Here is a 26,137-nt window from a genome sequence, read left to right as displayed (position 1 = left end):
CACAGGAGAGAAATATCAGATGATCCCACATAGGAGATCAGTGTAGAAGAAGCAAATTCAGACAGGGACGGTAGAATAGGGGTTACCAAGAGCTCAGTAGGTAAAGAGGTCACATTAGGGAATGATGATATAGTTGAGGTATAGATAATGTGTATAATTGCAAAATCCTGTGAATATATTTAACACACTATATTGTACACTTAATTAAAACGATGTTATGCAGACTTTACAACAATGTATTTACATATCTGTATGGATATATATGAATGTATGTATATGTATGCACATATACATATATTTTGGCATATATGTCAACAGAAAACAAAACACAATATGTCCCATTTCTCAAGTATCAGTGTATATATTCCTTCCTGTCTGTGAATCTCTATCAGTTAGACTCATATAAATGCACTTTCTTTTTCTCAGAGTTGTTGAAGGTAATCATTGTTACTTAAATGTAAATAGGTGTGTGTGTGTGTGTGTGTGTCCGTCCATGTTTCTCTGCATAGTGGGGAGTGCTCATTCTGTTGTGTATACATATAGAAGCCAGAAGTTAGGTGTCTTCCTCAATGACTCTCCACCTTATTTTTTGAACCTGGACCTTTTCAATTTGGTCAGACTGCCTGGGCAACACACCCAGGGGCTCCTCCCCTCTTGTCTCCCTCTTCTCAGCGCTAGCATAGTGCTTAGCTGTGCCCCACATTTAACTGAGTGCTGGAGATCAGAGTTAAGTCCTCCTAAGTACATGGCAGGCACTCTACTGGCAACTATCTCTCAAGTGTTAACTCTTAACTAAACAACTTTAGTCAATGTTTTGCTGTTCGGTGATTTTGAAACTGCTCATTTTTGCTAGTGTCAGGTAGGATCCAGAAATCAAAGGGAACTCGGCAACTCCCATACTTCACTTACCTTGTGATTTTTAGCAGAGCCAAGTTTGGATAGCTTTCCAGTTTTTCTTTTACACAGCATTATGGACACTACAAAAATCTCACTGAAGCACAAAAACCTTGACGTCAGTTCTCTGGGTTCCAAATTTGATGTTAATACCCCTTAAGAGAATCCATTGAATAATCGCATCTAGCAAGAAGTCTGGGTATTGGGGTAACTGAAAACTTTGCAACTATGTTCCAAAGGGAGTGTGGAGATGAGATGGAAGAGAAGAAGAGGAGGAAGGGAAAGGAAAATTATTTTTAGAGTTAGCTTTAGTGTTTACATAATGATCAGAATTATGACACAGAAATTTGTGATTTATTTAACTATTTTTCTGTTTTGGAAATTTAGGACACCCCAAAATCTTACTGTTATTTTAAAAGAACAACATAAGAGGCATCTTTGTACATACTTCTCAGTCTTCATAGTTTTATTTTGTAAATAGTTTATTTTTCATTAATAATTAACACACAGAATTAGGTTTTATTGTGCCAGTTTCAGACAAAATTTATTTTGTTGAATCACCTCACCTTTCTCACCCCCCATACCCTCACCCCCTCCCCACTGTACCTTACACACATCCTCCATCTCCACATTCACCTCCCTGTGCCCTTCCTCTACTTCTGCAACACTTTCTTTCCCTCTTTGTGCACTCTTTTCTGATTCCAGAGCCTACAGTCAAGGAATTCACCCCAACTTACATACGACAGACAGACAGACAGACAGACAGACAGACAGACTTTATAGGCTAGGCTCCACATGTGAGAGATGTGCTGTCTGTCTAAATCTGGAGGGTTTTTTTTTCTAATTCCCATATTCATTCATTTTTCTGTAAGTTATGTGATTTCATTTTTCTTTACAGCTGAATAAATACCATTTATATATGTGCCACGTTTTCCTTATCCATTCATCTGTTGGCTCCATTTGGGCTGGTTCCATTTCTTTGCTATTTTGAATAGAAAACCAATAAATGTGGATGTGCAGGTATCTCTGTGGTAGAATACACACACACACACACACACACACTCACACACACACACATACACACACTCACACACTCAGAAGTATATCTGGATCATAGGGAAGTTCTGTTTTTTTAATTTTTAGAAATGTATACTAATTTATATAATGGCTGTACTAGGTTACATTACCTCAACAGCACTGCTGTCTCTTTTCTTTATCTTAGTAATTGTCACTAGGGGAAGATGGAATCCAAAACGTAGCTTCAATTTTCACTCAGCTGGTAACTAAGAATGCTGAACGCCTTTTTAATCTCTGGTGTCCATATGTGGTCCTACTTTTGCGAACGGTATCTTCCATTCATTGGCTGATTTATTGACTAGCTATTTTGAAGTTTAATTACTGCAGTTCTTTATATATTCTAGACGCCCAGCCCCTGTCTGAGGCATAGCTGGCAAAGACATTCTCCACTCTGCAGGCTGTTGGAGAATGTTGCAGAATGTTCACTCTGTCCTGTCCTCTGTGGACAAAGGGAGGAGCCTCTCTGCCAGGCATTCCGGAGCCCAGTCCTCCGGTTCTTCTCTCCACCACATCCAGATGCTCCAGCTCTGGAATCCCTGGCTCCAATCTCTCTTCCCAGTAATTTTCCAGCACTTTTCACACACTAGACTGTAACTAGACACTGAGGAACCCTACGGCTTCCCAAATCTTACATCCAGGAGTTGTCAGTGGGAAGGGGGGGTCCATAGAAGAGGGCCAGATTCAGCCAGGTTGAAGGGAGGGGGAGGTGTACGGCAGCCCCAAAGGTGCTTGAGGCAAAGCAAAGTCAGCTGAGGTGTGAGCAGTAAAAGGGCTCCAGCAGTATCTTGCTGAAGACCCCGCATTCCTTGGGAACTGCAAAGTCCTAGAATTCCTGCACTAAGGGCCAGTAGGGGCTGGGGGTGGCGATGGGGGCATAAAGGGGTCTCCTGCAGCTAGGCCGAAGCTGGGTTTGTATAATCAAGACAATTTAAACTACTTGCCAGGACAAATACTTGAAGGTGGTCTTGGAATCCTGTGAGGATCTAAGGAAGGGAAACACCTGCCCTCAACACCTATCACGTGAGGACATCAGTAAGCAAAGCTAGTCACTGGGTGAGTCAGTGGACAGACCAGGGATTTGGATGGCTCACCCGTGTCTTGGCGGAACTGGTTCATGGACTGCAGGTCGATGATGTAGGGGGCAATCTGTCTCTCCACCTAGCCCAACACCACGCTGGCCCCGCGCGTGGACCAGCGCAGCACCGCCTTGAAGTGGTGTTTCACAGCAGGGCTGTAGGGACACCAGCCGCCATGATCGGTCAGCCATTCCTACACCACTAGGGTCCAAGGCTGAGGTCTGGAGCATGAAGTGCCCTGAGATGCTCCCTTCCCCGTCCTTGCACACCCGGCCTCGGGCGCCACCGCCTCCCGGGAAGCCTCAGCTGTGGTTCATGGGGGAGTCTGCAGTCGCTTAGGCACCGGGACGCGGACCCGTAGCTGCCCGCCTCCAACTGTGCTCCACCGCCCCTGTCGCTGCCGCTGCTCCGAGGGGTCCAGCGGCTTCATGCAAAAAACCTGACCCTGCACATTCGCCGCCCGCCTTGCAAAGCCACCCAGGGCGCACGGCCCAAGCGCGACGCAGCACCCGCCTCGCACCAGTTGAGCCTCGCTGGAGTTGCATGGTCACGCCCTCCGTCCTCTCTCCGCTGGGAGCCAGGCAACGGCGGTGGCACAGCTCCCTCCCTGGGGCTCCGCTCAGAGGCTTCCAGGTGTCTCCCCTCCCCGGAAGAACGCCAAGGTGAGCTCACGCCCGCGGATACTTCCCGGGTCCCCGGGTGTCCAAAAGCTCGCTTGCCATCCCGGTCCCAGGGGCCAACGCGGGGACTGAGGTTTGCAGCCACTAACTTCCTGTCTGTTTTCAGCTCAGCGCTGGCTGTATCCGCGGCCAGAGCTCCTACACTTGAGTCTCACCAGGGCTTTTGCTCGCACTGACATACACACACTGACGAACACACGCACGCTCAGCCCCACGCCTTCTTCTTCTGGCCTGCTATTACCTCATCCAGGCCTGAATCCTGGAGGTGTGTCAGATATGCAGAAGCCACGCCCTCTGTCAGTTTGCACCAGCATCTTAGAGCTTTCATGCTCTCTGCTGGTCAAACGTCACAGTTGTGACCACTGAAAGTCAGTGCCAAGGGATGCATGCGTTTATGGTATAAACTTTATGCTGTCTATGTAGAAATCAGAGCAGGCTGAAATATTGTACTGCCTTTTGAAAGTCAATATGAAACAAAGAAATAGACTCTTATACTCTGTACCCATTGGATGTTGTATATGTACATACATAAAATGGGTTTAATTAGAACTACCCCCAGACACTAATGACTATCAAATAAAAAGCCTAGTGCCAGGTGTGGGGCCAGGTGTGGGTTACCTTTTAAAGCTGCCCCACACAACCCCTCAAAGCATTACAGGCTATTCCACGGCTCTTGGTTACTGTCCAGAACTTGATAAGGGGTTAATACAGACGTCCCATTTAGGGCTGAGAACTCTGTATTATTCTCAACACTTTGAACAAGTAAGTATGAGTCTCTGTGTTGAATAATACCCATATTTTAAAGAAAGCTTCTGCCTAGGCCTATGGACATAAACATAAATATTGAGAAGGAATTTTGACACAAGACTGTTTAGGAATTAGCAGTGGCATCTTCTACTCTAGGATCTAGGAGCTCCCCAGCCATTGATTTGGAGCCAGTCTTCTAGTGTGGTTGTGCCGTTTCTCCCTTTGACCAAGCAATGTACTCAACATCTAGTCTCCTCATATCCATCACCATCACCATCGTCGTCGTCGTTGTCGTCCTCATCAGCATCATTGTGAGGAGGCACAAACTATAGTGTGTATGTGGAGAGGGAAGGACAACTTTGTAGAGTCAGTTCTTTTTTATCATTATGTGGGTCCTGGGCATTGAACTTGGGTTATTTGGTGTGTGGTAAGCTCTTTTAGCCACTGGGCCATTTTGTGAATCCTATTATCAGTATACTTTTTTTAGCGTTTCTATTAGGGGTGTCATGATATTTCTTGAGCTTTTAATGTGTGTGAACATGCCGTGTGTTAATAATAGTGATGCTTATTTAGTGTTTCCCTATGTGACTTCTTGATTTCTGCATCTTCTTTGTGAAATGTTTGTTCATGTGTTTGGCTACTTTTAAAATGAAGTGAGAACATTAAAAATATCCTCAATGAAAACTTTTGGATACTTGACTTGAAAATATCTTCTATCAAGCTGGAGGCTCTTTTCATCCTTAACAGGGTTTTTGTTTTTTACAACTTTCTGGCTTCCACTTTCTGTATTTAGTGTAAGAATTGCTTGACGGTCTTTTAGATTTGATGACTTTTCTGCTTTTCCTTATAAGGCTTATGATTTTACAATTTATACCTAGATATGTGGTACAATTTAAATTAATTATTATGTGGAAAATGATCCCTCCCTCCCTCCCTCCCTCCCTCCCTCCCTCCCTCCCTCCCTCCCTCCCTCCCTCCTTGCCTTTTCTTTCTGTTGGGACTTTGGGGACTTCTTGCTCCAGTGTGATTTATGAAAAAGTTTCATCTGAATTTCTTTGGTACCTTTGTCAAATACACCTGCAAATATTCCGTGAACCTATCCATTTTCAAAATCTCTCTATTCAATTCTATTTATATATGTGTTCGTCCCCTATCAGTAGTATATACTGTTGATTCACAAACTGTAATAATAAGCTAAGTTGGAATATTATAAGTAGGACACACTCAGAGTAAAAAACATTGTTTTAAATGTCAGATTCCAATTGCTAATTGCTGGTAAATAAGAATTTTTTGTTATTATCTGTTCACTCTACAGTTGCTTCAATTTTCACTCTGGTCTCAATATACATAGATCCCTCCACAACGTGCATGTTGGTAAGATGTTACCTAAGGCTCAGTGGAGTAAGATTACCAGGCTGAGCTGTCATGATTGACATTAGTACTTCATTAAAGATCAAGCCTCTTTGTCCTTCCACCTTCTGTCATCAAAAGATGCAACAAATGGCACTATCTTGGAAGCAGTGAGGTTTACCAGAGACATAAGTCCTTAGATCTTGGATTTCCCAGTCTCCACAGATACAGTAACAAATTTCTACTATTCAAAAATAACCCAGACCAGGGCTAGAGAGATGACAGCTCACAATTGTTTGTAACTCCAGTCCCAATGCATCTGACAACTTCCTCCTGGCTCCATGGCATCAGACACACATGTACTGCACAGACATACATGCAGGCAAAACATCCATACACATAAAAACAAAGAAAGAAAGAAAGAAAGAAAGAAAGAAAGAAAGAAAGAAAGAAAGAAAGAAACAAAGAAACAAAGAAACAAAGAAACAAAGAAACAAAGAAGGAAGGAAAGAAAAGTACCTCAGCCTCATGTACATTGTTAGAACATCAACAGTGAACTAAATCATTTATCCATCCGGCCCAGCAACTTTTTGTGGCTATTGTTCATTATTTAGGAATTTTTTAAGATACATAGACAAACGTATTCTGTAAAGAGCCTTTCTCTTCCCTTTTAATACATGTGTTATGTATTTCTTGTATTACATCAGCTAGGACTTCTAGTATTGAATTGGAGTGGTGACAGTAAACATCATAGCCTCATGTTTGATCTTGGCAGGAAAGCATTTAGGTCTCCTATCATTACATATCATAATAGATGTAGGGTTTTTAAAGTTCTTTATCATACTGAGAAATTAAGCTCTATTCCTAGTTTGCTGAGAGTGCTTGTGAATTATTGTTTAATTTTGCTGAATGCTTTTCTGTATCCAGTGATATGATATGATATTTTTGTTTTTTTTATCTCAGTTGCATCTCTCTGGCGCTGTCCATTCTCCTCATCCTTCTCTAGCATGTCTCGCAGTGTTGGCATCTTCTATGCTGCCATGACCAAAACCTCCCTTCCTTGGCTGTCTTAGACCATCTGCCATGCTTTCCTCAAGTGGATAAAACTTTCAATGAGCCATCAAATATGGCCAAAAGAGTAACAGGAAAGGCTTAGATACATCATTTAAATGTTAACCACATTCCTGTCCTCCTTCACTGACCCAAAAATCTATCAGGTGGCATACATCCTTCTTCCTGATAAGGTATGGAAGATTTGAGAATGTGCCTTTACCATCTCTGGATAAAGATCCTCAAATAAGTCTGGTGTTCATATATCCTGATTATCCTTGGTTTTGATCTATTTCCATAAGGTGTGTGTGTGTGTGTGTGTGTGTGTGTGTGTGTGTGTGTGTGTGCCAGGACCCCTGTTGTGAATTCAGAGTGAAAAACTTGTAAATTGCCTTCAGCAAGGCTCTTATGTTTTGTTGGTTGGTTGGTTGGTTTTTGGTTAAATCAATAACACTAAGACTATGCAGGCTAAAATCTTGGTTAAACTATATATTTAAATGGCATACTTTCATTGTTATGAAATATCAGTTGAGTCATTGCCCAAAAAGGATGCCAATAGAAGAAAGCCTCCTTGTGACCTGTCTGTTTTGACACAGGATCCTGGCTGCCATTGGGAGGGAATGTACCTCACAGCTCCATCCAATAGGTGGCAATGTTGTGTTAGGAAATGGTCTCTAAGCAGGCCTGCAGACTTGAGTCTCTCACCACAGCTGGGCTTTTCCACCTCCTTAGCACACTTTTATTTTGCTAGCCTACATGCAGGCCCAGAGGGCAATCGACATGTCCAAGTGGAGCAGATGTCAAACAAGAGGTCCTCTTCTGCATCAAGTATTGAGTCCATCCAAATGATCCTATTCTTTGGGTTCCCTTTATCTTCCTTCCCCATCAAAAGTATCACCTAACCTACATCAGTTTGATTCTATTGTTTCCTTCCCACTAACAGAATCAAAATGAAAATCAGGGGCTTTTACCCCATACACCTGCTTAGAAGCCCAGGAAATCAAAGACTCTGGTACAGGCCAGCTAGAGTAGAGAAGTGCAGCTGTGGGGAGATAGAGAAGGGAAACTTGATTGTCAGCACCTTTTCACGCCAGCATCCATTTCTCTCCACGTAACTCTCAATGCTACAGAATACCCAGGTCCAGGTGTTGGCCTCATGCACCGTGCTTCCTCCCATTGGTTCTGTCAGACTGACCAGGCTTTGATGTTCGTATTTTTTCCTCCTTGTTGGAAAGTGAGGGATACTGTGACTTCGTTGAATGAGTCAAAATAATACTGTTGAGCCCCTTTCTGAATTCCTCCCAACATGGGTATACAATTTTGCATGGCCCCCAGAGCCCCCCTGGAATAGAAACCTCTCAGAGGTATGTTTTATCTCCCTCCCCCAAAAGCAGCTGAGGAGGAGGTAGACAAAGAGTGGGTTCAGAGTTAGAAAAAAGAAATCACCTACATGATTCTATCTTTGGTGTTGGATAACTGGTTTGTATTAAACTGAATGGATTTCTAATGATTTGGTTAACGCAAAGCTATGTACCACAGAAGTCCTTTATTGCTGACATGATTAATATCCACACTAGTAAGTCATGTATCTGGTAGCTATAGCTACATCCCTTTTCTGCAGGGCCATGGGACTTGCTTACCCAATGTAACAGCCCATCCTTTTTTCTCCTTTGCTGAGAATAACTTGAGTAATACTGAAGAGCCATTGGGATCGCTAGCTCATAGTCAGACGTATTAACATGTGTGTCAGTGGGGACTTTTAATCCTCTTCCTTTGCCCACTGCATGTGTTTCTTGGTTGACAGAATTTGATTCCACAAATCAGGGAATCCTCTCAGGTTCTGGAATGTACAGAGCAGAATATGTAATAGAAAAGATAGTTATTGATTACATGTTGACAAGCTAGAGAGTTGGTTCCAGGGTTATGAGCATTTCTTCCAGAGGATCTGGAGTTCAATTCCCAGACCAGCCATGGCAGCTCACAACCCTCCAATTATAGCTCCAAATTCCAGAGGAGCTCATGCCTTCTTCTGGATTCCTAGGCATTAGGCATATACCTAGTGTATAGGCATACACAGAGACAAAAACACCTATACATATAAAATAAATAAATAAATCTAAGAAAAGTCATAGATTGAGAGCTGAGAAGGTAGAGCATGCCTCTCAGTAGAGAAGAGTATAGCAGACAAGTCAGTCCTATGGGCAAACGACAGGACACATTGTAAGAATTTGACTTGGGATGTTTACAGATTAATTTTAAGGAGCGAATATGGAATTTGGTAGGAAGCACAGCTTAGATTAAGCATTGCCGCAACCAGGATTGTCAATTAGGCAGGCCTATTTTCTTTAAGGAAATGAATGCCTAGTCACTTGGAATGCTGGAGTGAAACTGGTCAAACAACTTGGTGCCCTAGGCTATTCTTTTAGGAGCAGCAGCCACCTGAATTTCCCCCAAGTCTTGAGAACCAATTAGGCCCCAGTCATGGGCTTTCTCTTAGAAAATAGAATTTATCCTTATGAAAAGCCCCCATGTACTGTGTACCCTCCATCTGTAGGATCCACCCTCAGGCTTATTAAATCTTCCTTTGCAGGTTCTAGCCCCAAGCACTGTATGTAGCCCAGTCAACATGCACTGTTCTTATGACCAAAGTCTCAGATTCTTTTCTATAGTGGGGCATTTTGCAAGGGGATTTCAATGTATCCATTTCTAAGGCTTTTCTATGAGAATTACCACATAGAAACTACTTTCCCAAAGTCCTACTGTGTTTAAATGTGTAAGAAAATTAAGCCATTTTCTCTAAATTTGATCCCCATCTGACTGCCGCAATTCAGATGCCCCAATTTTCATTCTTTGCAGTCCACTTCGTTGTCAGTCATAATACTTGCAGGGTCGGAACCCCCTCTACTCCCAACAGAACTTAAAAATAATGAGGATCTTTTGGCTGGTAAGAGTAACTTATAAGTTATAAACAAACAAACAAACAAAAAATAAATAACTAAAGAAAACAGCTGTGAAAACAACATTTATTACTTTATAATATTGAGAATGAATATTTGGACCAAAAACAAAGGGAATTCCATACAAATAATTTTTTTAATTTGTATCTCAAAATTCACTATGTTTAATGGTGATTCATCTGTATTTGATTTGGGAACAATACATTGGGCAGGGGACACAAAATATCTCACAATAGGACTAGGAGGTGTCTGGAAAATAAGGGGAGTTGTGGCTTGCGATCATGCTAGCTCTAACACAGGACATATTTCGTTCTGATAAGGGAAGAATTGAAGCAATGCCAGATCTCTTAGCAACCTTCCCTCAGCATCTCAACTACTCGTTCCACTTTCCCTCCAATAATCTAAGACCTCATGTCTTCTGTATGTAAGGTCTCATTGACTCTGATTTTGATGAGATTACTTCTTGAACACCGCGTCCTTTCTCTCCAAGGGACCAGGACTTGAGTGTCACACTGCTGAAAATTGTCCAGTATCTTCCTAGCCCTCTCCATTGTGAATCCTATGAAGTAGAAACCAGTGCTTGCTCTCCATAACTCAAGACCAGGAACTCTCAGGTGCACAAATTCTATGGCAGAGACCAGTTCCTTGCCTGCTCAATGATTTCCAAAACCATTCCTTGAAGGTTAATTTCAGATCCAAGTCTTAAGTAAGAAAGCCAAAGTGGAAGAAGGGCATCTATGATCAGGGGCATCTTAGGGCTGAAAACTCTGTGATCCAGTGTCCTGGCTGAGCTCTGGTCAGCAGAGAAGGGAGATAAGCGTAGAACCAAATGAGTATGTTTGAAATTGGTTCAAGTTTCCAGAAGCATGGTAGGCTTCTTTTTTTCCATGAATCTTTTGGCCAACAACTCCAGTTTCTATGCTCTGAACTTTCTCACATCGTAGCATTTCCTGACACTAGGATCTCCGAGACCACATTAGCACTTAATTTTCTTTTCCATGTTACCTTACATAAATAGTTCAATTGATGGTTTTGTCTTGGTTTGTTTGTTTGTTTGTTTGAATAAACTAAAAATGCCTGGTACCTAGGACGTAATCTAGAACTGCCATTTTGGGGTGAAAGCAATCATTTTGAAACTTCATAAAACATTATTGTCTGCAGAAAAACACAATAGGCAATTCCCTTAAAGTTTTAAAAGACTAAACCCTTTCCAGCCCTCAGAAATCTATGCTCAGCATTTCTACATTCTGAACATTTCCAGAAATTGTGTTATACCACTCTTTATATTTATCTTGCTTCATATGATCATCAATGGATTCCATAATAGAACCAAACTCAATGATATTGGAAACTCCAGCCTGGTATGTACAAGTGATGCCAGCAGCATGCATGGCCACCAATGAACCATTAGAATCAAATACTGGGGATCCAGAAGACCCACCAAAAAAACTGGTGTCATAAGTAACCACATCAGAGTTGTGAAGCATTTCCTGGAAACTTCTTTGTGTGTACATATGGATAAAAGATGTAGAAAAACAGAAGCCTGCTTCCTCTCTTGCTTGAAAATTTTCCTGACATTTTTTTCTTCTACTACTTTGAGGGACCACTGTACAGCAATCAATAGACTTCTTTTCTCCCTCAGGATGGCCAATGATATAAATCAACCCACTATGTGGCACAGGTCTTATTCTATGATACAGCCCAGCAGGTACTTCTTGTCCATTTTCCTTCAGTTCCAGGACAGCATAGTCAAGGTGTTTATCAGATATTTCAAACCAAGGTTTAACCATAAAAAACTTGTCTCCTGTTGGTAGTAACTCTTCATAATCAAAGGTCACCTTTACACACTGACTAATTATGTTTGCCCACTCACTTGAATCTATGCCTTCACCCACAATGCTAGCTATCACATGCTGACAAGTCAAAATGTACAACTCTTTAAAAACAAAGCAGGTGGCACAGCCTGCATTTCCATTGTTGTTCCACCATAGGAACCCAACTGAGTCACTGACCCTCGAAAGATGTTTGACCACTTTAACAGGAGTAGAATTTCTTGTCATTTTCCCAAAGTGTTCTTTATGCACTTTGAATAAGGAAGCTTTCTTCTTCCTTTTTTCACTTTTTTCCTTGATGTATGCTCTAAGTTTTTTTCCTTCTTCTTTCAATGTAGTGTACTCATTCACAATGTACTCTTCTAGCTTATGAAAGTTTCTGTTCTCTGACCCAGAATTCTGAGTGACAGAGACTACTCTGGGGTTCTTTGGTAGCTCAGCTGCAACCTGAAAAAGCTTGCCCTCTAACTCATCAACTGGCTGTGTGTTTTCTATGATGGTGTCCAGGTCATTAATGAGTTTCCAATCGTCACTCTCTATGAAAGTACAAAACCTGCCATCCTTCCTCAGAGTGTCCCTGATGGTCTCTCCTTTGAAGCCATAGACACAGAGTTTGTTCCCCTCTTTCTGAAGTTCTCCACACTTCAGAATCTTTTTCCTCTTACTCCCAACTGCATGAATGCAAAATCGGACGTAATTGGTAGATGCTTGGTCCTGTGATTCAAAGAATTGTTTATTTTCCTGTGTCTTACTTTTACATTGACAAAATGTAATGACGACATGGCTGCCTTCTGGTATACAGCAGACGGGCATGCCAAGGTTTAAGTACCCTTCAATTCCTTCTTTGCCACACACCAGCATTTCTCTGCCCTTTTGACTTTCTACCTCTTCTCTGACAGCACTGAGAGTGTTGAGTGCTGCATACAAGCTGCTTGTCTCCCTACACGTGAGCTCATATTTCATGTTTTTGTGTTTCCTAGAGTTCACACCCAAGGTTACTGTGATTTTCTTATTTAGGGGAGGAGTCTGATCTTGTCGAGTTTTCCTGGGTGAAAGTGGTCTTTGGTCCCTGGTGTTGGTTATATCCCTTGGCATTTTTTTAGAGTCCACTTTTACTGTGTTGGGGTCATTCTGCTCTTCTTTGGGGACCTAAAAATAAATGGTAGATATTTATAACTCTGACATCTCGAGGCCTGTGTCCGTCTTTAGTGTCAACACACAGTTCATATGGGAAATTCAGTACAAATCTCTAAAGACCAATAAGTAGAATTAAATCAAGGTTCATCTTTGAATTTAAAATACAACCTCAACTTAATATCAAATAGGAGAGAAAAGCTCCTTTTGTTATACATGGTGCATTTTTCTAAAAAACAAACAAACAAACAAACAAAAACAGAAAAACCAAACAAACAAAAAAGGAGTGCAGACACAGTGTTCTTCAGATACCCAAAGGTCTGCAAGCTTCCCTGTATGGCATGTCAACTCATTTTTTTAATATACATTTTATCTTATCCAAGCATAAGATGTGTTACAATAACATTTTATTAAGCTATTTATTTACCATTAATTTGCTCTTAAGATTTATTCATTTTATGTATATCAATTTTTTTTACCTAATGTGTTTGTGTTCCATACGCAGGCCTGGTGCCCACAGAAGTCTGGAGAAAGCATCAGATCCCCTGAACTGGAGTTACTAGTATTTACTAACCACCGTGCGAATGCAGAAGACCAAACCCAGTTCCTCTGCAACAGCAACAGGTGCTCCATAATCCGGAATTTATTTAGCAATTTGTAAAACAGAATCTTCGTATGCAATTAATGCTTCCATGGAATTCAGTATTCAGCCCAGTTTGTCTTCAACCTCACAATTTTCATATCTCCTTAATACTGTGATTTAGGCAGCATGTATCATGAAACTCATGCAAGCTGTTCTCTTTAGCACATAAATTCCTTAAATTAATATAATCACATGAAATATCTTGGTTACATCCTATGTAGATAGCTACAAATGCACAGTGGATTCTAATACAAATTCTCATTTTTTTTTAATTGGACTACACATTTTTTTGGTAAATTTTCATCATCTCCTATTTTTTATAAGACTTTATGTTAAGACGCAAAAAAAAAAAAAAAAAAAGAGGAAAATGGGAGGACATAAGTCAAATTCCAGAAATAGGAAATTCTCAATGAAAACTGAAACTGTTTATGGCAGCCATTGTTAACTGTCTTGACAGAACCTCAAATTACCTGTGGTATGGGTCTCTGGGAATGTCTGTGGGGTGTTTCTTCATCAATCCTGGGAAGAACCACTCTACAAACATGTTGGCAACATCCCCTAGGTTGGGTCCCGGACTGTTTAAGTTGATAATGGGGGAACTGAGCGCATGTTCACTGTTTTCTACTGTTGACTGCAAATACAACATAACTAACTCTCTCAAGGTCATGCTCCTGTGACTTCCTTCCCATGATGAGTTGTCACAAACTGTGAGTCACACAAACCCTTCCTGTTTTAATTTGCTTTTGTCCGGTTATTTTATCACAGTGACAGGAAAAGGAACTAAGGCAGCAATTGCCTTAGTTTGCCTGAAAGACTCATTAGCCCCAAATCATATTCGTCATGAGAAGCCAGCAAGTCACTCACTGGTAATGGGAGTAGCAGTGTTGGAGCTTGGTTAAAAATTAAGCCAGTCATCATTTGTAATTACACTAACATTATCAGTTAAAGAGAAAACAAAACAAAACAAAACAAAACAAAAAAAACAAAGCCATATAAATCTACTCACCCAGGCATAGAGTCTCTCAAAATGCATTTCTGCAGTTTATATTTGTTCAGACTTTTTCTATAGTCTAGATTTGGTCAGAAACATCCTTTTTGCACACATCGTAATACTTTAATAGACTTAAATATTCCTGGATAGGTATGGGCTTTTTTTGTGTGTGTGATGTTTCCTTCCTTCTTTGCAGTATTATATAGTTCATTCTGGTCTCAAATTCAAAATCTTCTATTCTATTCTATTGGAATTCTGGGATTACATTGTACCACATTCCTGCCCTGACACATTTGAAAGGGAAAGAGAGATCACATGTGTTGCTCGAGCTTGCTATTATGGAGTAGGACAGAAATAAACAGATATCAGCTTGCCATGGATCTTCTAGCTATTTGGATACCTTCCCTTCCAAAACCTGGACACAAAGAAACAAGGCAAAGGCTCTGACATTGCGCCTGGCACTTCCCAGATGCCTTGATGTAATAAAGGAAAATGTTAGTCTCAGAGCACACAATCATTTGTCAGGACAGAGCCTGAGAGTGTTAGGCTCTGAATAGCTCATTAAACTTGCCCAAGTCTTCATCACAGGCCCAAGCAACTCCATTCTCTCTTTTTTCTTCATAAGCAAATTGAAACCAAAAGCCTTCCTCACTTGCCTATAAGTTTTATGCTAAGAATAAATATACAATTTACAGTTTTGCAAACTGGAAAGTACTAAACAAATATAGGTTATTATGACTGAAGAGGTCAATCATACAGCATTTTGATGCGATTCAACAGTATTAATTTTGTTTTTTTCACAGGTTGGTTTGACATACTACATTTAGTCAGTTTTATTAATGTTTTAGACATGATTGCATTAAGTTTTTTTATTAAATGCTAATTTGATAGGGCTAAAAGCTATAATACAATTCCCTATCTTTGATGCCATTCACCAAACTAAATAAAGTGGGTGAGAAAGATGTAGAATGTGTCATTGTCCCATTCAACAATGAGGCAGTTTCTTGGCACTAGATCCTATGTAACCTAGGACCTATGGTGGCTAAAACAGCTAGCTACTAGTATATCCCACTAGCAACATTTATAGACATACCTGAGAGAAATAGTCCTTAATTTTTTTATTTTTCCTTGGATTAAATGAGATCTGTGATTTCCGCTTCTTACAGCTCATTTTGGCTTAGAGATGAAATAGATGGCTCAGCTGAAACTCAAACTCCAAAATGGTTTAAGTTGGGTTGGAAATTTAGTTCAGTGGTAGACTAGCAATTGCAAGGCCTGGGCTTCGTCCTCAACCTCCAAAAAAGAAAAAAAAAATGGTTCAAGTTATGGAAATATCTGCATAAAGAGTAAAAAATGAACTGGATGGCAACAGCCCCAAATTTTACCCCTTCCCTCAGCTTCAGATTCTGGCTCACAAGCTTTCCCAGATGTAAGTACTGGCTAAGGGACCCATGTAAAACACTACCTACCGTCCTCTAACTCTCCTTAGAGATAGCTCAACATCCCTCAACTGTACTCATCCCCTGGGCTCCATATTCCAACCCACAACTCCAACTGCTTTCCCAGAAATTAGAGACTTTCAGGGACGGCACTTTCCTCTGCCTGTAAACTCCCCTTAGAGCACATCCAACAGTCCTGAACTGTATCCTGTCACCTGGGATCCATGTTATGACCCACAGCTTGGATCGCAGGTGACAGAATACTAGCCTCTAGTCATCTAGGTTTGAGATTTTTATAGGTTTGGGTGCTGATTTCTGAGTTTATCTTTGTTCAAAGGGTGGTTTTAGATGTTTTTACCCCCTTGGCTTCTGTTTTGTCTCTAGTCTTCTGGACCGAGTGGAGGAGGGTTCTGGTGATGAGCAGGCCTGCAAGTTCAGGTACCTCTGCCTCGGTTTTTGTGACCTGTATGACCTCTGTGGTTTCAGGTGCCACTGTTGCATTTAGGATTCCAAGTACTGGGCAATCTCTCTGGTTCTGAGTACCTGCTTGGACTCTCTTGTAAGAATACAATCAACAAGAGCCAGAGCAATATGGCACCCCCAGGGCCCAGCTATCCTACTACCTCAAGTCTTGCATATTTCAACACAGCTGAAAATGACCTTAAATCCAACCTTAGGAAAAATAATAGAGTCTTTTAAAGAGGAAATGAAAAAAAAATCAGAAAAACACAAACAAGTGAGAAAATTAATAAAACTTTTCAAGACCTGAACATGGAAACAGAAGCAATAAAGAAAACACAAACTGAAGGAATCCTGGAGGTGGAAAATCTAGTTAAGAGAACAGAAACTACAAACACAAGCATCATCGACAGAGTACAAGAGATGAAAGAAAGCTCCTCAGGCATAGCAGATATAATAGAAGAAATTGATATATTAGTCAAAGAAAATGTTAATTCTAAAAAGTTCCTGGCACAAAACATCCAAGAAATCTTGAAGAGTAGGAAAAGACCAAATACTGTGAATATTATGAATAGAAGAAAGAGAAGATTCCAAGCTCAAAAGACTAGAAAATACTTTCAACAAATCATCATAGGAGAAAATTTCTCCAACCTACAGGAAAGGATTCTTATAAATGCACAAGAAGCTTACAGGACACCAAATAAGTTGGGCCAGAAAAAAAAGCACCCCCTTCCACAAAATAATCAAAACACTAAATGTACAGAATAAAGAAAATTAAAACCTGCAAAATAAAAAGTCCATGGGACATATGATAGCAGACCTGTTAAAAGTACACTCAACATTTCAAGAGAGACTCTAAAAGCTAGAAGGGCCTAGGCAGTTGTCTTGCAAACTCTAAAAGATCTCAGGTGCCAGCCCAGATTACTACATCAAGCAAAACCTTCAATAATCATAGTTAGAGTAAACAAGTTATTCTAAGACAAAACCAGATTTAAACAGTATCTATTCACAAATCTATCCGATAAATACACTAGAACGAAAAATGGAACTAAAATGCATTGTAACTCAAATGGACCTAAGAGATATATCTACAGAACATTTCACCCAAACACAAAAGAATGTGCCCTCTTCTCAGCATCTCCAAATGACCATATACTGACTCACAAAGCAAGTCTCAACAGATACAAGAAATTTGAAATAACCCCCTGTATCCAAACAGACCATCATGGATTAAAGTCAGATTTCAGCAACAACAGAAAGCCTACAACTCATAGAAACTGAACAACTTTCTACTGAATGACCACTGGGTTAAGGAAAAAAAATTAAAGAAATTAAAGACTTCCTAGAATTCAATGAAAATGAATGCACAACATACTCTAAGTTATGGGACAAAATGAAAGCAGTGCTAAGAGGAAAGTTCATAGCATTTAGTACTTTCATAAAAAAAAAAATAGTGAGATATCAAGCTAGCAACCCAAAGGCACACTTGAAAGCTCTAGAACAAAAAGAATAAAATACATTCAAGACAAGTAGGTGTTAAGAAATACTCTAATTCAGGCCTGGAACCAATTAAATAAAAAGAGAGAACAGTACAAAAAAATCAGTGAAGGAAGAAGTTGGCTCTTTGAGAAAATAAACAAGTCCTTATTCAGCCTAACTGAAATTCAAAGAGAGAATATCTAAATTACAAAATGAGAAATGAAAAGAGGACATAACAACAGGCACTGAGGAAATCCAAAGAATCACTAGGTCTTCCTTCAAAAACCTGTGTTCCACAAAATTGGAAAATCTGAAAGAATCTGTCTATATGTTCTTGACAGATATCACTTACCACAGTTAAACAATTTTAATAGACTCCTAAGGAAATAGAAGCAGTCATTAAAAGTCTCTCATCCAATAAAAGCCCAGCGCCAGATGGTTCTAGTGCAGAATTCTACCAGACTTTCTTTTTTTAAAAGGCATTTTTTAATTAAATATTTTCTTCATTTACATTTCAAATGCTATCCCCAAAGCAGACTTTTAAAAAAGAGCTAATATCAATACATCTCAAATTATGCCACAAAATGGAAAGAGAAAAAAACATTGCCAAATTCATTTTATGAGCCCACAGTCCCCCTGACACCTAAACCACGTACTTAACAGAACTAGAGAAAGTACCCAAGGAGCTAAAGGGATCTACAACCCTATAGGTGGAACAACAATATGAACTAACCAGTACCCCGGAGCTCTTGACTCTAGCTGCATATGTATCAAAAGATGGCCTAGTCGGCCATCACTGGAAAGAGAGGCCCATTGAACTTGCAAACTTTATATGCCCCAGTACAGGGGAATGCCAGGGCCAAAAAGTGGGAGTGGGTGGGTAGGGGAGTGTGGGGGGGAGGGTATCGGGGAGTTTTGGGATAGCATTGGAAATGTAAATGAGGAAAATACCTAATAAAAAATATTTTAAAAAAAAGAAAGAGGATTTCAAACCAAATTCCCTCATGAACATTAATGCAAAAATATTCAACAGCACACATGAAAACTGCATCCAAGAGCACATCAAAAAACATCACACATCATGATCTAGTAGGTTTCATCCAAGAGATGCAGGAATGGTTCAACATATGAAAATCTGTCATTGTAATCCACTATATAAAAAAAAAAAAAAACATGCTCATCTCATTATATTCTGAAAAAGGCCTTTGACAAAATCCAACACACCATCATAAAAGTCTTGGAGAGACCAAGGATACAAGGCACATACTTAAACATAATAAAGGCATATACAGCAAGCCTATAGCCAACCTCAAATGGAATGAAGAGAAAAACAATTCCACTAAAATCAGTTACAAGACAAGGCTGCTCACTCTTTCTATCTACTCAACATAGTGCTTGAATTTTTCTCTAGAGAAATAAGACAACTAATGGAAATCAAGGAGATATGAATTCAAAAGGAAGAAGTATCAACATATCTCTTTTGTAGATATGATAGTTCATATAAGCAACCCAAAAAAGTCTACCAGGAGCTCCTACATGTGATAAACACCTTCATCAAAGTATCTGAATACAGATTTAACAACAAAAACAACAACAAAAAGTAAAACAGTACCCTTACATTATATAAATGATAAACCAAGAAAGACATTAAAGAAATGATACTCTTTACAATAGTCACGAATAATGTAAAGTATGTTGTTGTGACGCTAACAAAACAAGTTAAAGACCTGTATGAGAAGAAATTCACACCTCTGAAGAAAGAAACTGAAGAAGATATTAGTAGATGGAAAGATCTCCTATGTACATAGATCTATAGGAGTAACAGTAAAAATGGCAGTCATAAAATCTTTCTACAGATTCAAGGTAATGCCCATAAAATTTTGAACACAGTTCCTTATAGACCTTGAAAATCAATACCCAACTACATATGGAAAAAAAAACAAAAAACAAACAAACAAACAAAAAACAAACAAGGATAGATAAAACAATCCTGTAAAATAAAAGAACTTCTGGAGGTATCGCCAACCCTGATTCCAAGCAATAGTAATAAAATCTGCATAAATGTGTATTGGCATAAAAAAGTGGTTGATCAATGGACTCAAGTTGAACATATAGAAGTAAATCCATATACCTATGAACTCAGGATTTTTGATCCCCCCCCCCAAAAAGCCAAAATTATACAATGTATAAAAGAAAGCATTTTCAGCAAATGGTGCTGGTCTAACTGAATGCCTGCATGTAGACGAATACAAATAGAGCAATATCTATCACTCTACACAAAACTCAAGTCTACACGGATCAAAGAACTCAACAAAAACATAGTACAATAAAACTTATAGAAGAGAGTGAGGAATATCCTTAAATGCATTGGCAAAAGAGAAAACTAATTGTGTAGCCACTAGGCCAACAATTAATAAATGGGACCCTTATGAAACTGAAAAGCTTCTGTAAGGCAAAGGATATTGTAAAGAGAACAAAACAGCAGCCTATAGACTGGAAAAAGATCTCCACCAACCCCATGTCTGACAGAGGATTATCATCCAAAATATATAAAGAACTCAAGAAAGTAGACAACAACAAAGCAAATAATCCAAATGAAAAATGGGGTACATCTAGATCTCAACAGGGAATTCCTTTTTTGTTTTGTTTTTCGAGACAGGGTTTCTCTGTATAGTCCTGGTTGTCCTGGAACTTAGTTTGTAGACCAGGCTGGCCTCGAACTCACAAATCCGCCTGCCTCTGCCTCCCGAGTGCTCGGATTAAAGGTGCACGCCACCACACCTGGCTTCAGGGAATTCTTGATATAGGAATCTCTCTAATGGCTAAGAAGCACTTAAAGAAATGTTCAACATCTTTAGTCATCAGGCAAATGCAAATCAAAGCAACTCTGAGATTCCATCTTATCCCTGTCAGAATGCTCAGAATGCCTAAGATCAGAAATTCAAGTGACAGCTCATGCTGGAGAGGATGTAGAAGAAGGCAAAATTCCTCCATTGCTGGAGAGAGTTCAGATGAGTACAACCACTTTGGAAATCAATTTGGCAGTTTCTCAGAAAATTGGGAATAAACTTTATACCTTAATATCCAGCTATACCACTCCTAGACATATACTAAAGGACATACCACCATACTACAAAGACACTTGTTTAAATATGTTCATAACAGCTTTATTCATACTAACCAGAAACTGGAAACAACCTAGATGTCACTCAACTGAAAAGATAGATAAAATATACTACATTTACATAATGGAGTATTGGATGGAATCTAATGGGAACAGAACCAGGAAGGATCAGTCAGGTCAGGGAAGGACAGAGAAAGGGAGTACTGGGAGAGAGAATTAGAATCGGAAGTGGAACTGTGCAACTAACTAGAAATGTAGGGCAATCGAACCTCCCTGGAATCTATGAGGGTGACCCTAGTGAAGACTCCTAGCAATGGGGGATATGAAGTCTGAACTAGCCATCCCCTGTGACCATGGAAGGCTTTCAGTGTAACAACTGGGACCCCAACACAGTCACAAAACATTCAACCTACAATTTGTCCTGCCTCAGAGATATTCTGGGGTAAAATAGGGGCAGAATTTGAGGGACTGGCCAACCAATGACTAGTTCAGCTTGAGACCCATGCCATAGAAGGAGTCCACCCTTGACACTGCTAATGATATTCTGCTATACTTGCAGACAGGAGCCTAACATAATCATCATCAGGGAGGCTTCATCCAGCAACTGATAGAAACAGATGCAGAGACTCACAGTCAAGCGTTAGGTGGATATAGGGGAATCCTCTGGAAGAGGCAGGGGGAAGGACTGTAGAAGCCAAAAGGGTCAAGCACACTACAGAATCAACTGGCTTTGTAGGGGCTCAGAGAATGAACCGTCAATCAGAGAGCATTCATGGGACAGCCCTAGGCTTCTCAGCATATATGTTACAGTTATGTAGCTTGCTCTTCATGTCAGACTCCTAACAGTGATAGCAGGTGCTGTCTCTGACTCTGCTGTCTGCCTTTGGGACCCTTTCCTCCTATTGGGCTGGCTTGTGTAGCCTCAGTAGGAGAAGATGCGCTAGTTGTACTACAACTTGATATGTTAGGTTGGTTGATATCCAAGGTAGGCTTACCTTATTCTGAAGAGAAAAGGAGGAGAGGTAGATGGGGAATTGAAGGTAGAGGAGGTAAGGAAGGACTGGGAGAGGAGCAGGATTGGGAACCTATGTAAAATTAATTAGCTAGTTGTGTATTTAATTAATTAAAATAAATAAAAAGTAAGACCTGAAACACCGGCCAGGGGAGATGAACTGGGTGGGTCCTAGGTCCTATCATTCCCCTTCATCTCTGCCTTGCTTGTCTCGGGACTTTAACAGTGCAAGCAGATAATTTATCTGCCAAGATAATCGCTCAAATAAGAAGAACAGAGCATCACGTGTCCCATGAACATGTCTTGCACTGTACCAAACACTATATATACCAAATACAAATCATCTGTTTTATCTAACCCCCACCACTGCCACAGAAAGCAGGTTCTATATAGATTTTGTTTTGGGAAAAGGGTATTCTTGTCAAGGGAGATGGTGCATCCAAACCCACAGATGGAAATAAATGGAGAATTCAGATGCAGATACCCTACAAAGGGTTTGCAGCTTGGAAACTCAAAATTATTTTCTACTTACACTGATGTTAATATCTGCTGTTGGTTTAAAATGGAGATGATAAGGCCAGGCAAACAGGCATGAAGAGAACTGAGTAGTGGTCTGAAAACAAAAGAAATTGGTAAGAAACATCAAAAAGTAATATGGAAAGTTTATCCAACTTAGTTACTGCTTTAGGTCCTTTGTTTGAAATGGCACTTCTCCCTGCTGTCTAAGCAAAAGAGGAAAAAATGGTTTAAATGACATACTGACACCACTAACAGTGGGAGAGGGGACTGTTGCCAACTCTGTTTCCTGCCTTTGAGGCCCTTCCGGTGCTAAGAACCACTAGACCATATGCCACAAAGGAGAGCAAGCTTGTGCTTCTTCAGTAGGTCACCATCAGAAGACACAGTCAAGGAATGAGTGCTGTAGGCAGTGAACTGATAAGTTTCCATAAGCTCCATCACATAGTTCTCGGAACCTTGCTTTAAAAGTTTCAGTTCATTCTACAGAGCTCAAACTTCTATTCAAAAATCACAAAACTCCAGTGAGGATATCTTGGAGAATTTATATTTACATTATTTTCTAACGAAAAGACAAGAAGGAGGTGGAAACAGGAGACGACCATATAATGAAATTCCAAATACCTATCATATACCAAATAATTTTTCTTTGTAAGTTTTTTCTCATACACACACACACACACACACACACACACACACACACACATGTGCGCACGCGCGCGCGAGCGAAAATATATGTTCTTGTTTTTTCTGAGACAATGTCTCATATAACTCAGGCTGGCTATGGACTTTTGAACTCCTGATCCTCCTGCCTCCACTTTTCAACAGTCTGGATTATAGATATGTACTATCACATCTGCCATAAGCGGTACAGAGATTCAAATCCAGGGCTTTGTGAATAAAAGGTGATCGCTCTAACAGCTGGGCCACATATGAAACCCTGTAGTGTGTTTTTAACTAGTAGATGAAAGTCACACTCAACAAGTTAGGATTGTCTTTTTGTACAATTGCAGTGCCAATTTATTCACATCAAAATGCAACTAAGATACAGACATCACCTTTATTTTTTTTTTTTCCTTTAAAACATGTCTTGTTTTGTAGGCCAAGATGACCTCAAACTGGCCACCCTCCTGTCTCACCCTCCTCAGAGTTGGGACGAAAGTGAGCACAGCACACCCAACTTAATTATGCATTTTAGTCGTGTTTCCATCCATGTAGAAAGTGATCAGACGAAAACAGAAAGGTTGTCTGCGGACAGCCACCCACGGCTTGCTTCTTTTCTCTATGTGTAATTGAAGCACATACCCGGTGGGAGCCATGTAAAGCCTGTGTCCATGATCTTAACCCCTCCATTGTAGCACCTGAGTCCTAGATTTCTACCAGTAACTGCTGCTAAGGAGCTAGGAAGGATGTCTACTAGCCCCCCTGAACTAGTTCTGTGTTTGTGAAAAGCAGAAGCAACTAAAAATATGGCAGGGACATCCTATGAGAATTTGCACAGCAGGGTGAATGCCAAGAGTACGGGCTTAGCTTAGGCAGCCATGTTGGAGCTGCAGGGACCTGGGCTTACTGGCTGGCTCCTTCCTTTCTTTTTCTTTCTTTTTTTTTTTTTTTTTTTTTTGGTTTTTGGTTTTTGAGACAGGGTTTCTCTGTATAGCCCTGGCTGTCCTGGAACTCACTTTGTAGACCAGGCTGGCCTCGAACTCAGAAATCTGCCTGCCTCTGCCTCCCGAGTGCTGGGATTTTAAAGGCTTGGGCCACCACCGCCCGGCTACTGGCTACTTTCTGCCTCTTCCTCACCCTAAAAGGAGGGGCAGAGTCATCCTCATCTGCTGTGAAAATTGAACGGCCATCTGTGAACGATTACTCAGAGAATATTCCTGCTAGTGCTGGGATTGAGGCCAATATTTACCCACAGGGACACGCCTTGGACTTAAGAAAATGATAGTGCATGAGTACTTGAGGAACTGGTCTGGACTAGCTGATCTTGGTGGGCAGAAATTTCTGTTCAACCAGAAAAACAATGTGAGGTTCCCTGTCTGTTGATGGTTCATATTGTAAAATATAAAAGCTAACAGAAAGAAATATGAATTTGGCAGTTCACAGGCACATGCTTAAACAATTCTGAATCATTCCATATCTACCCCCACACAAACGATTTTCGGTATTCATGCTGGGTCATATTTTATTAGAATGTGGAGGAGGATCAGGTTAAAATGTCCACAGCCAGCCTGAGTTAAATGAGACTTTGTCTCAAAAAAAAATGGTGGAAATATCCTCTAATACAGAATTATTTGCTATATGATAGGTATTTGGAAGTTCATTGTATGATCCCCTCCTTCGTTTGTTTGTTTGTTTGTTTGTTTGTTTGTTTGTTTTTCGAGACAGGGTTTCTCTGTATAGCTCTGGGGATCCTGAAACTCACTTTGTAGACCAGGCTGGCCTCAAACTCAAAAATCTGCCTGCCTCTGCCTCCCCAGTGCTGGGATGAAAGGTGTGCGCCACCATGCCCGGCATATGATCCCCTCCTGCCTCCACTCCTCCTTGCTTTTTCAGTTAGAATGATGTGAATACAAATTCCTCCGAGTATACCACATTATAATTTGAGAAGACAAAGTACTTACATGTACTATCTTTCTTTAGTAGAGCAATAAACCAATATGGCCTGTACCAAGTCCCATCCTCGGTCTCCCTAACAGTTTCCTGGAATTGCTTTCTCCATCTTCTTCCCCTTTCTCTTGCCCCCTTTTTCTTTCCCCTGGCCTTTCTCACTCTCCCTATTTCTGAATAACGCCCTGCCCCACCAAGCCCCTTTAAGCCTCTTTCTGGCTTCTGAGCCACATCCGTCCCTCCCTATTGCCTAATAACTTCCTCTCCAGCCCCTTGTCTCCCTCCCCCACCTTCACTTCCCCCTCTCTTAAAGGCGCTTATTTTCTGGCTAGCCATGTGCACATTCTTGCCTACTTACTTTTCTCTCAGAAAGGCTTTCCAGAGGCAAAGACCAGAGCTGATCTAAGCCTGCCTCTTCCTACACTACCACATCATCAATACCAGCACGCTGAGGCTAGAATGCTGAAAACAACCCTGGGCTCCCTGGGTCCTTCAGATGGGTTAGCCCTTCTGCCTCTGTCCCAAGGGCTTTCCAGCGCTAGAAGTTCCCCCATGCCACCAGTGTGCCTGAGATTTCACCCACTCTTCATTTCAGAGTAGCACAGTTTGTTTATGGACCTGCCACCTTCCCTGGCTCACAGCTAGGACCAGCTACACTTGAACCCAACATCTAGCATTAAGTCTGCTTTTGGGAGGAAACCGTCACAGTGCCCTTAAAGAACACTAAAGATGACTGGTATTTTCTAGTCCTCAGCAGAACATACTGGGTTATGTTGATGGAAACAGCAGACAAATCAGGTTAATGTAGTAACCACCTATTCGAATATGGATAGCTTCCACTCCACCTGCTAGGCAAGCCTGAGAAAGAAATCAGTATTTGTCACTTGTGTATTTTTATTCCAAGATGAAATAGACTTGCTAAATATATTGGTGAATATTTGCTGCACACCACATTCTGACATGAAGAAATTAATCTTAAAGTGGCTTTTTACTTACTGGATCTTTCCACTCTATGGCAGCTTCGCTCCAGCCGCTGGAATCCCGGGTCTTTTAGAAAAAACAGAACC

At 40.7% G+C, this 26,137-nt stretch overlaps 1 protein-coding gene and 1 long non-coding RNA gene across 3 annotated transcripts; one reads left to right on the top strand and one right to left on the bottom strand.

The window, feature by feature from the left end:
* The first annotated feature begins 3,080 nt into the window (after positions 1–3,080).
* Positions 3,081–13,779, top strand: A330040F15Rik (RIKEN cDNA A330040F15 gene). Its single transcript, NR_015503.1, has 2 exons — positions 3,081–3,709; positions 13,303–13,779. It is a non-coding gene; the product is annotated as an RIKEN cDNA A330040F15 gene (long non-coding RNA).
* Fam111a (family with sequence similarity 111, member A) lies at positions 9,878–26,137 on the bottom strand. 2 transcript variants are annotated; one of them, NM_026640.2, is made up of 4 exons: positions 26,067–26,122; positions 22,477–22,557; positions 15,525–15,724; positions 9,951–12,812 (listed from the first exon to the last, which is right to left on the bottom strand). In NM_026640.2, the coding sequence occupies exons 3-4, from the start codon at positions 15,600–15,602 to the stop codon at positions 11,049–11,051; spliced, it is 1,842 nt and encodes a 613-aa protein (NP_080916.1). In that variant the 5' UTR covers positions 15,603–15,724; positions 22,477–22,557; positions 26,067–26,122; the 3' UTR covers positions 9,951–11,048. The 2 variants fall into 2 exon arrangements, with proteins under 2 accessions (NP_001333474.1, NP_080916.1); NM_001346545.1 differs by lacking the exon at positions 15,525–15,724 and having other exon boundaries at positions 9,878–12,812; positions 26,067–26,137.

The sequence above is a fragment of the Mus musculus genome, chromosome 19 (assembly GCF_000001635.26).
Source record: "Mus musculus strain C57BL/6J chromosome 19, GRCm38.p6 C57BL/6J".
In the NCBI taxonomy this organism is placed as follows: Eukaryota; Metazoa; Chordata; class Mammalia; order Rodentia; family Muridae; genus Mus; species Mus musculus.
Note: the sequence above shows the minus strand (reverse complement) of the source record. Positions and strands in the feature narration are given on the sequence as shown.